The following is a 10,730-nucleotide window of genomic DNA, read 5'->3' as shown; positions in this document are numbered from 1 at the left end:
ATTCTACGTTTCTTATTTCGATAGTAATCATAGTTTTGTTACCTGAAATGTTATTCTCCAAGTATGGCTCTATCTCTGGGTTAAAAGCATTGGTGTTGGCTGTAGAATGAAAGTGGTAAAGTACATATAATTATTAATTGCTAACATATTTGATTCTTTTTGTTGCAAAATTAATAGAATTATCTAAAAACAATCGCTTACTTCTTTGAGCTCATATAAAAGCATCAAATTAAGATACAAGTTATTAAAAAGTAACATATCGTAACCTCGTCACAATTACCCATTTAGCGGATTTCTACAAGGGCTCAGATGTTTCTCGTATTTTTATCCCTAACTTGCAATGCTTTTGAAAAGAATTTCATATTTGAGCGCGCAAAATGTAAACAAATAAAATCAACCTTTAACACACATTGACCATATCAATCAGGCTTGCAACCTTGAGATGCCCACAATGTCCCTATCGAGACCAACCACACCAATTGGAGACAGACGGCAAACTAGCAGACGTTATCTGAGAAGATCGTCCGGCATTCCATTACCATCACAGTCACCACATCATTATCCTGTTGATCCCGACAACCTACCCATGGACTGCCCTGAGATTGTCAACAAGGTAAGAGACATAGCTGATGGAATAGAGGATCTTGATATAAACGTTAGGGATTTGAATCATATACATAATGCCGTTGCAAGCCAATTCAATGAGTCCTTCGCAAGTTTCTTATATGGATTATCCATCACTATGTGGTGCGTTGATCTTCCCAAGTGCCCGTCGCAAAAAGCCTGGCAGCGGTTACAATTGAGAAAGAAGAAGAAAGAGCATATTGCAGAATTGAGGAGGAAAATTGAAGAGGCCGCAAGATTGAATGTGGAATTGAAGGAAAAGGTAGCTAAAGAAACAAGACCGCTTACCCATGCACGTCCGATGAGTAGACAACTTCCATCAACGAAACGGTTTCGGCCCAGCAATGAGAATATCAAATCCAATGGCGCAAATATTGTTAGAAAACCAGATGTTCCTGCCACTCGTATTTCCAGAATACCTCAGCCTGTGTCGGGGTTGCTAAGAACACACCAAGTGCCGACAACCTCGAGTAGCAACGCACCAAATTTGGACCAGCCACCTAGATACATGCGAGGGCTTTTCAAAAATGACGCAACGCCAGTGAAACCAAGGAGTGGGCTACAAGCGAAACAGCAACCCCAAAATTTGAGTCAGCGACCACCATTTAGGTAAAGATAATTAGTTTAATCGCCATTAATTAATTGAAGTTTGAGTTCGTAAGTCACTTGTGCTATGGATTTCTTTTGTTGTGCTGCAATCAACATCAAGTAATCCAAGTTATCCAAGGAGTTCATAATCTTTGTACGTCTGATCCTCTCATGGTCATTTTTAGGTAAAGAGTTGATACTGTTGACATCAGAATTCATGTGCTCTTGATTGTTCTCTTGTTCTGGCATTGGTTCGTATGCTTTTCCAGTCAATTATTTTTTTTTCTTGCTTTGTTCACCAATTTTGTATGGCAAAGAGTTAACCCCAGTGGCACCATGTCAAGTTCAAACAATGCTATCGCGTTAAGTGAAGAAGAGAAGCGTAGGATTCTCAGAGAGAGAAGACAGGCCAAGATGGCCAAAGGAAAGGCCAGTGATAGGTTGAACAACATCTTAACTCAAGGAGCATCAGTTAAATCGTCAACTGTAACATCAGTATTGGACAAGCCAGAGTCCGGCCCTGCTACGTTACCTACAAGTTTACATCATGATGACGACCCAGAGATTCAAGACATTTCTACAATAGCTGCAGGTGACACATCATTAGGAGAAAAAGATCCTCAAGCTGAAATCAATGAAATGTTCAAATCAATTTTTCAACAACAATCTTCACAAGATGAGGGAAACCCGATGACAGATATTTTCAAAATGTTTGGCGATGCAAATTCTACCGGTGATCTGAATATCCCACCTCCTGACTCCGCTCAATCTCAATATGAACAACAATTGAATCAATATCACTTGTATCAGAAACAAGTATGGAGGTTTCGCTTTTCAATTGTGAGATTGATTACCATAGCTGCATTCTTTTTCTACAATTACTACTCCATACCTTCATTTACAGCATCCAATCATGCCTATGTGAGAGATTTGTCTGAGATTTATCCTTTGAGTGGGTTTGCCCAGGGGTTCTTCACCTTGGAAATAGTTATAATCGCAAGCTACTACTTTATTCTTACTAAAAATGGCTTATTTCATGCTGCTCGCCAGAACAACCTTGTGATGAAAGGAGTACAGGTTGTGTCGATGTTTGCGCCACAGGTACAACAATTGGCTCCAATTCTTCTGAGAGTACTCGAGTACAAGGAATTATTGGGTATCTTCCTTGGAGATCTTTCATTAGTTGTGGTATTGTTTGGTTTATTAAGTTTTAGGGATTAATATATACAGTGAATTGAGGAATGACTCTGCTACAACAATTTTTTCATATCCCTTCTCTTGGCATCAATGATTCTCTCTGTACTCAGGAACTGTTTTCTCTTCCAAGTAGAGTAAAGCAATAACCCAGCACTAGCGATAGAAACTCCGAACCAGGTAATCAAGTACTGCAAGTGATTGTTGGAGAACTTAATTGTTGGTTTTGCAGCAATTGGAACCCCTTGCTTTATGAATTCAAATTCTTGATAAAACATTGAATCATCAGATTCGTCTTGGATGTAGAAAGATTTCTCCTTGGGGTCCTCTTTCGTCTTGGTGAAGAATAATCTACCGAAAATTGAAGGATCGGCACCTTGGGCTTCCAAAGTCTCTCGTGCTTTGTAATCCAAATGGTCACTTAAATCATAAATCATTTGACAGTAAATTGGCAAAGACCCACTCTGTTCAGCCATTGCAGGAACATCAATCACATTGAATAACTTGGTACCTGGTTCATGATCAAATTGAAGTTTAGATTTTTTTGGCATGCATCTAAACAAGGCCTCAATTTCAATTTCTCCTTGTGGCATTGCCAAATGTGACAAATAACCAGACGACCTGGTAGATGGTATCACTTTATCTTTATGAATCCATCCACGTTCAATCAATATTGGTTTACCTCCATTAGATCTAATAAATGGGGTCACGACAAGATATCCCAATACACCATCCTTGATTCTAGGCCCTAAAAACATCTCCTGATCGTAGTCAAACTCACCCTTACATTTAAACCGTCTGTACTCAAATTCATGAATAACATTAGGCTCAAGAGTGGGCGGTAGTTCTTCAATTACTGGGGCAGCTAAATTATTTTCACACCTTGCAATTAAATCATTCTTCCAATTAAGCCTATGAACTTGCCAGCATCCCAATCCAAACGAAACAATTGGCATGGCGTACATAAGTCCAAGTAGAACTCTTCTAATGATCGGTGTCTTCTTCTGATGAGTGATTGTCCTCAAGTTCCCAGGAACCGACTTCACCGGTTTCCAATCAATGGTGGAGGTTTTCACTGAGCGTTTAAAGCGTAGTAGAGCACTTGGTCGGGTGAGAACTTTGCCTGCGAATGGAGTTGAACGGAACATGTGGTCTATCCAAAGAGTGTTTCAAATCAGGGTCATATTTTTTTCCTCGCTTTATTTGCATAGGAAACTGAAATCTTAATATATCGCCAGTAAGACATAAACATATAATCATGCTTTGAAGGCTAATCTATTCATTTCATGTAATTTGGGATGGATGGAGATATCAGAGAATCTATGAAAGTCCGAGAAATTGGTGATGTGGTTGCATAAGTCGGTCATTAGCAAGTTCCATTAGTTTATCAATGGGGCCAGACCACGTTGACACATTTGCCGGATCCCAAAGTGTTAAAAGTATCTGCCTACACTAACCCAAATCCAGTACACTATGTTTCAACCAACGGATCAACTCGGTAGATAAACCGGGAATAAACTATTATTGCGCAATTTTCGTCGCTCCCCAGAAATTATACCTTTTTTCCTATCTTTTCTTTCCATTCAAAAGGATGACAGAAGCACCAAATGAAGAATCACTAGTACATGAGACAAAACAACAACGCCACAGTCGGTTCTCAAACCAACTATGGCAAGCCGCAGCAACAGGAGCTCTTCGTGGAACGTTAGTGGCCTTGGTGACGGGATATGCATTGTCGTATAGATACAACCATGGCAAAAACAAACCATACTTTCGCAACGTTTACAAAGTTTGGTGGTTTGTATGCTGGAATGTAGTGGGAGTTACATTTGCAACTGATATAGCAAAGATGAATATTAGCAGGCAAGCTGCACTTGAGGATGAAATAAAGAGAACGAAACTTTACGAAGATGAATTGGCAAAGTAAGTAGACGAAGTTAGTTGAATGCTTTGATGATTTCGTGAATCTACATATCAATTGTAAATGTTGTATACATCTACGAATAAAACGCTTCTTCGTGGAATTTCAACCCGTTCTCACTAGACCATAATTTCACATTTTCAACCAATTGTCTTGGCCCAGCTCCAATCACCCAAATCTTTTCAGCATTGATATCCTCTTGAACAACTTTGTTACGCGGCAAATCTCGGCAGCAAATAAGATTATGATGTTCATCTTCCACAGGACCTGAACATTGAGTGAATCCCTCGTTTATACACCAGTTATAGTATCTATGACTCAACTTAGGACGACCTTTGTAAATCTTTTTATCAATGTTTAGTCTTCGCGTTGTCTCTTTGAATTCAGAAATCCAAGATCTAAATTGATCAGTCGAGTTATAACCAGTGAATGGAACAAAGGGTTCGTTCATCGATGACCTAAATGACAGACGTCGAGTATTGATTGTGTCGTTCGTCACCTCAAATTCATCGAAATTGTCATCCTGTTCCAAAGAATTGGCATCATCATCAAGAACTTCATCGAGGTCTGCAAATTGCTCCGGAGAAGTTTGTCGACAGAGCGAAGTTGTGTCATGTCGTGTGCAATTTGATTCATTATCGTCGTCATCATCGTCAGAGTTGACAACAATCTCAACATCTTCGTCTTGGTTCTCTCGGTTCAAGGTGACTATTTGCCCGTTTTCTGTTCCACCAAGTAAAGGAGTTTCCTCATTTTCCAAGTCATAGTGAGCTGATGGTGCAGTAGATCTTCTACTTAAATTGGATGCATAGCTATAAGCATTCTTTAATTGCTGCTGATGTTCTTGGAGAGTTTCTTTACCAGTAATGAATATTTCCAAATCATCCCCATGTATAATACCATCAAAATATTTGAGAACTAACACATCGCGAAAATCTTTAATGACCCACACTACTTTGGTTGGAATACCATGGTAGTTCATGACACGAAGAATGGGAAGGGCAAACGAAATTGCCGATCCTCCGACAACAATCAATATTCTCTTTGCATCCACGTGTAACTTGGCTAACGAAAACTTCTTATTCGATGTGATTTGTTTGTAGTTTAAGAAAAGCAAGTGTGGATCATATGTTCCTGTGATCAAGTACCTATGATCATTGTAAAGTCTGAAATTACTCTTTCGAATGAGCAATTTCTGAACACGATCCTGGGGTAGTGATACCAAAGTGTATGGGTGGTAGTTAGGTATCATTTGTTTGAATATCCTCATTATAATGCTAGAGCTATAATCAGTCAATCGGATGTGAGCTCCAGGCGCAGTTGCTGGTTTCGCAATTAGGTTATTGGGGAATTCAATAAGTGCTAAATTGGGAGAAACATCAATGACCCTGACCTCGCCCTTTTCTGACACTTTTGTTAAGTAGACCCTATAGCCTATCTGGGTGAGTAGAACCAAGCAATTTGCAATTGTATACAACGTGAAAGGTTGTGGTCTGACGTGAATTTGAAGAGAAAAGACAATGATCCAAGTGCAGGTGTAATGCATGAAGTAGAATATCTTGTACCACCTCACTCTAAATTTTGACACGGACGTTACAATGATTATCAAGAATGCTGCTAAAGCCACCCATCCATACACGTTTTCCAACTTAATGGCTTTGGCCCAGGTTCCATTTCTGTTGAAGTATGCAAGATAGATTAAGGTGTGTATCACTGCTTGGAGAATTATCAATCGACTTAGCCATTTGTGGATGGGGATGAGTGTCAAGTATAACGTATTTGGCAAGGGCGAAGGTCGCAATGTTAAAAACAAAATCGTGGGAAGACAATTTGCCGACACTCTCCCTAGTCTTTTAGCTAGGAATATCAAATCACCATGATAAATATCTATAAGGGATAAGGATGTCAAAAAGCAGATCCAAAATGTTAACTGTACAATTGTTGAGTAATGCAAAAGTAACTTGAATGCAATGGTTTTGGTTGTAGTTGCCACAGTCGTCAAAAACTTGTCCTTCCAAGAAGCTGTTGCGCAATTTGGATGATGTTGATGTAGTATATAATGATTCAAATTGGAATTAAATGATCGAAGATAATGATATTTAGATCTATAATTTTTTACCACCATGTAATTATACGCTGGTATCGAAACAATAAAAACAAGAAGTAAAACTGTGGTGATGTTTCCATATTTGTTTGTAATGTAGGTCCGTAGGTCTGAGTACTCCCTTGATTTCCCATTTGGAAAATGGAAATAATGTGAATACGACAGGGTACAATTCATGACTGTTTGCCTCTATTTGATAACTTTCTATGACGTTGAAATCAATTGGAGTCCTGCATCGTTTGACCTATATTTGAATAATGTTTTGACACCAATCTTTTCTTCTCAGTTAGGTAGTCAGGTGAATCCAGGTAAAGAATATTCTTGATAGCTTTTCCTATCGTGTCTGTTCTTGGCTATTGAAATCAGAAGAATGAGAAAATAATTTATTATTATTTGATGATGCTTTTATATAATCTATGTAGATCAAATAGATAAAAAAAAAAGATTCAAAATTAATACATAGTGCACGACTTCAATCACGTACGAAGGCACGGCACCGGACCGATTCTCCTTTTTTTTTGACGGAGCCTTGTTTTTTTTTGGTTGTCCCATTCCGATAGAAGTGATAACACCCTTTACAGGATCTTCGTTCTATCATTTCATGAACCTCATTTTATGTAACTAAGCCTTTCTTCCTAATACCGTATATGTTTTCTCTTATGCTTGCTTTTACTGTTCTCAATGAGACCGCTTCTTGATGGTTTTGTAATTCTAATCCCTTTTGATGAACTGTTACTTCCCACAAATCCGCTTCTCGACGGTTGACGGTTTCCCCTCTTTGAGTTGCTCCCACTACTGCTTTTTCCAAAGTCGTCATTTCCATAACTACTTCTTCCATATGTATTATTTCCATACCCATTAATTGACCCATAACTATCGAAATTGTTACCAAATCCATTTTGATAATTTTTGGAGGACGGGCCAGAGGGGAATCTAGAACCACCATTATTCATCGGTATAAAGCCTGTTCTAGAAGGCTGTTGCTGACTGTACGATGGTGAATTTCCATTAAAATTGAAATTGTTCACTCTCTTCCTGGTTTCTCTCGGGTCGTACTCCGAATTGTAATCTCTTGGTGTGAGATTAGGATTGTAGTCATAATCACTAGATGATCCAGCTTCACTGCTTTTCAACCTGTGAAAGTATAAAGGTCGTAAATTTCTGGGCAAGTTATTACCACTGAAAGCACTACCTAAATTAGGAATCCGCGATGATCTTTGTTTACCACATTCGTCTCCAAAGTGCTCATCGGACCCACAGTTGTAACAATAAATATTAGGCAAAACCAAACTTTCTTCATCTTCATTTGCAGTTCGCTTTGTCAAATATGATCTCCATATACTTGGGCAATCTTCATCTCCATGTTGAAACGTATCACAACTACGACAATATTGTCTCTTCCGAACTTTGCTTTTACATTGCAGGATATAATGACCCTTTTCACCACATCTCAAACAAACCACAGTTGAGGGGCATTGAGATTCGTAATGATCACCCACTTTCCCACATTTATGACAAATGACAACCTTACATTGTGCTCGTCTATGCCCACGTTCCTGACAATTATCACATATTGGTCCCAGTGATTGTTGATTTTCATTGTCTGGATCTATCACTCCAAAATATCTTCCCTCACCTCTTAAATTTATGAGTTCATCGGGATCGTCATTGACTTCTTCGATTGCAAATGATGCGATGGACTCATCCTTCTTGTTGGTGGTGTTAACCGGAGGCGTCGTTTCGTCACCCCGTATTATCGACTCTATCAGAACCGGTTCGTGCTTATGTCGCTTTAGCTTTTCTCCTATAGTATCTTCAACAAAGGGTAGTATTCCTGACATGGTCTATTGATGTATATTTATGTCATTTATATTTTGCTGCTACAAGATTAGAGTTGATGTTTTTTTTTTTTTTGCTTAAGAAGTTTCTTTTTCAATGCATCAATCTGGTAAGCTTCAAAGAGGGACACATTACAGTTAGGTTCCTGAACTAAGAGCTATATTGTAGTTAAGAGATCACCATTTTAGCTTCATGCAGTTGATTCAAATCCATTTTGATAGTAAGACACCTATACACCAAAAAAAAACTTCATGATGAGACTATTTCTTCGTTAAAGTTTCCTCTTACAAAACATTTCTAACAACGTGCTCTCCGACTTGGGCTTCTAAAGCACCGCCTTGTCCTGTACCTGAAACATCAATTGATGACTTCAAGTACTCTTGATTCTTTGCGGCAGCTAATGCATAACAAGCAGCTGATAATGTGAAAAATACAGCAACAACAATCAAACTCGTGGCTTGTAATGTCAAACTTAGGTATTGAATAGCTGCATTCAACAGATAGAACCCGCATCTTGGTAAATTTCCATCAAATTTCCTAACAAAGTTGGTAAATGTATCAGTCAATGGGCATATTCTTAAAAGGAATGGTATTTCGACAAATATAACAATCAATCCTTGCACTAAACATATAATTGAGAAAATGATAACCAAATTAAAGTGGAAAATATTGGCTATTCCTAATGCTATGCATAAAAAGATGGTGAAGATGCTGATCCATTGACCGTATAGGGAGAAATTCTTTTTCTTAAAATCATTCGAAAGCCCTCCAAAGACATTACTCACTAGTGATTCCCAAAGCGCCATCTTGGTTTAATTGGTATTCAATTGACGGCGAATGTATTGATTAATGAAGTAGCGTTACTGTCAGTTAAACAATGCGTTGTTGTCTTTTTTTTTGTCTCAAATCCAAAAATCCTTTTCTAAAGGCTTTACAGGCTATGGAATTATATGCAGGATTTGGCCAAGTATACGAGAACTATCCGTGTCTACGCAGAAGCCCAGTGGATGGGACAACTGCATCAGAATGGAGTCACTTTATCGATAACCAAGCTAAATCTTGACTTGATAGCTTGATATGTAATCAGAGAAGTGAATATCTGATTTTAGACGGTTTTATCAATTTTGCAACAAGATGGAAGCTATGTATAAAGAATTAACCTTTTGTTAAATACTTCTAATACATACTAAACTCTTTATCAAAATTACTAACACATGGAGTTGCAACTGGGAAATAACACTTTAGACAGTACAATACAAGATCTACCCACAACCTACTCTTCTTAGTTAAGCGCTACCAAATACGTCAGAGTCTTTCCGCTGAGTTGAAAAAAAAATCTCAATTAGCCTCAAAACCAACTTTTCCACAACCAGACATCTTCTGCAAATAAGAATAACTATCAACAAAAGTATTCAAATGGGTAGAGAAATAGTAATTGGGCTAGTTGGGAAACCATCAAGTGGTAAATCAACCACATTGAATTCACTAACCGATGCTAATGCTAAAGTTGGTGCATTTCCTTTCACAACTATAGATCCAAACAAAGCCACTGGATACTTAGAAATAGATTGTGCATGTCAAAGATTCGACAAGCAACTGAAATGTAAACCAAACTATGGATACTGTCGAAATGGGAAACGCGGAGTGCCTATTATGTTACTAGATGTTGCTGGATTGGTACCCAATGCTCATTTAGGTAGAGGTCTAGGAAACAAATTCTTGAGTGATTTAACTGAAGCTGATTGTTTAATCCATATAGTTGACGCTAGTGGAACTACTGATGCTGAGGGCAAAACTACTCGAGGCTATGATCCATTAAATGATATTGAATGGTTGCAAGATGAAATATTTCAATGGATTTTGGGTAATTTGAAAGAGCGATGGGGATCAGTTGTACGAAGACATGTGGGTACAAAATCGACAACCTTGGAGACTCTAAGACAACAATTGGGTGGATATGTTGCTAATAAGCAAATGATTGGTCGAGCATTGGATTTGATACCTGATTTACCTCCGTTACAAGACTGGGATGATGAGATGTTAGAACGAGTAGTGAGAGCATTCATGGAGGTAAAATTTCCCACAGTTCTATCATTAAATAAAATGGATCATCCTGATGCTGATAAGAATGTATCCAAAATAATATTGAAATATCCAAACTCGAAAGCAGTACTAACATCATCAATCACTGAAGTATTATTGAGGAAATTAGCAGCACAACATTTCATCAAGTATGACCCAGGAACAGAGTTTGTTGATACTAAAGAGGATTTACCCGATGATCCTGATTTGAAACCAATGGATGAAAAATTACAAAATAGAATTGAAAATATTAGGGATTTGGTGTTGTACCGATTTGGATCGACTGGAGTAGTTCAATTACTTCAAGCAGCAGCAGATCTATTAGGATTGGTTCCAGTTTACCCCGTGAGAAATATCAACAATTTTACAGGATCAAGT

General features: G+C 38.2%; 9 protein-coding genes across 9 annotated transcripts; 4 read left to right on the top strand and 5 right to left on the bottom strand. All coding sequences in view use genetic code 12, as the record gives it.

Moving 5' to 3' along the window:
* Positions 1 to 442: 442 nt before the first annotated feature.
* CORT_0A04890 (Dam1 subunit of the Dam1 (DASH) complex) lies at positions 443 to 1,237 on the top strand (the record flags this gene model as incomplete). The annotated part of the gene is made up of 1 exon (XM_003866269.1): positions 443 to 1,237. One exon carries the CDS (start codon positions 443 to 445, stop codon positions 1,235 to 1,237), a length of 795 nt encoding a protein of 264 aa, XP_003866317.1.
* Positions 1,238 to 1,248: 11 nt separating this feature from the next.
* On the bottom strand, positions 1,249 to 1,461 carry CORT_0A04880 (hypothetical protein; the record flags this gene model as incomplete). Its single annotated transcript, XM_003866268.1, has 1 exon — positions 1,249 to 1,461. The coding sequence occupies one exon, from the start codon at positions 1,459 to 1,461 to the stop codon at positions 1,249 to 1,251; it is 213 nt and encodes a 70-aa protein (XP_003866316.1).
* An 87-nt stretch (positions 1,462 to 1,548) lies between these two features.
* Positions 1,549 to 2,433, top strand: CORT_0A04870 (GET complex subunit; the record flags this gene model as incomplete). Its single annotated transcript, XM_003866267.1, has 1 exon — positions 1,549 to 2,433. The coding sequence occupies one exon, from the start codon at positions 1,549 to 1,551 to the stop codon at positions 2,431 to 2,433; it is 885 nt and encodes a 294-aa protein (XP_003866315.1).
* A 29-nt stretch (positions 2,434 to 2,462) lies between these two features.
* On the bottom strand, positions 2,463 to 3,554 carry CORT_0A04860 (Shy1 cytochrome c oxidase biosynthesis protein; the record flags this gene model as incomplete). The annotated part of the gene is made up of 1 exon (XM_003866266.1): positions 2,463 to 3,554. One exon carries the CDS (start codon positions 3,552 to 3,554, stop codon positions 2,463 to 2,465), a length of 1,092 nt encoding a protein of 363 aa, XP_003866314.1.
* Positions 3,555 to 3,997: 443 nt separating this feature from the next.
* Positions 3,998 to 4,333, top strand: CORT_0A04850 (hypothetical protein; the record flags this gene model as incomplete). The annotated part of the gene is made up of 1 exon (XM_003866265.1): positions 3,998 to 4,333. The coding sequence occupies one exon, from the start codon at positions 3,998 to 4,000 to the stop codon at positions 4,331 to 4,333; it is 336 nt and encodes a 111-aa protein (XP_003866313.1).
* Positions 4,334 to 4,403: 70 nt separating this feature from the next.
* Positions 4,404 to 6,608, bottom strand: CORT_0A04840 (Fre8 protein; the record flags this gene model as incomplete). The annotated part of the gene is made up of 1 exon (XM_003866264.1): positions 4,404 to 6,608. One exon carries the CDS (start codon positions 6,606 to 6,608, stop codon positions 4,404 to 4,406), a length of 2,205 nt encoding a protein of 734 aa, XP_003866312.1.
* A 458-nt stretch (positions 6,609 to 7,066) lies between these two features.
* On the bottom strand, positions 7,067 to 8,272 carry CORT_0A04830 (hypothetical protein; the record flags this gene model as incomplete). The annotated part of the gene is made up of 1 exon (XM_003866263.1): positions 7,067 to 8,272. One exon carries the CDS (start codon positions 8,270 to 8,272, stop codon positions 7,067 to 7,069), a length of 1,206 nt encoding a protein of 401 aa, XP_003866311.1.
* Positions 8,273 to 8,554: 282 nt separating this feature from the next.
* On the bottom strand, positions 8,555 to 9,076 carry CORT_0A04820 (hypothetical protein; the record flags this gene model as incomplete). The annotated part of the gene is made up of 1 exon (XM_003866262.1): positions 8,555 to 9,076. The coding sequence occupies one exon, from the start codon at positions 9,074 to 9,076 to the stop codon at positions 8,555 to 8,557; it is 522 nt and encodes a 173-aa protein (XP_003866310.1).
* Positions 9,077 to 9,686: 610 nt separating this feature from the next.
* On the top strand, positions 9,687 to 10,730 carry CORT_0A04810 (hypothetical protein; the record flags this gene model as incomplete). Its single annotated transcript, XM_003866261.2, has 1 exon — positions 9,687 to 10,730. A coding segment is annotated over one exon (1,044 nt), but the record flags the coding sequence as incomplete, so codon positions are not given.

Source organism: Candida orthopsilosis (genome assembly GCF_000315875.1).
Source record: "Candida orthopsilosis Co 90-125, chromosome 1 draft sequence".
NCBI classification, from domain to species: domain Eukaryota; kingdom Fungi; phylum Ascomycota; class Pichiomycetes; order Serinales; family Debaryomycetaceae; genus Lodderomyces; species Lodderomyces orthopsilosis.
Note: the sequence above shows the minus strand (reverse complement) of the source record. Positions and strands in the feature narration are given on the sequence as shown.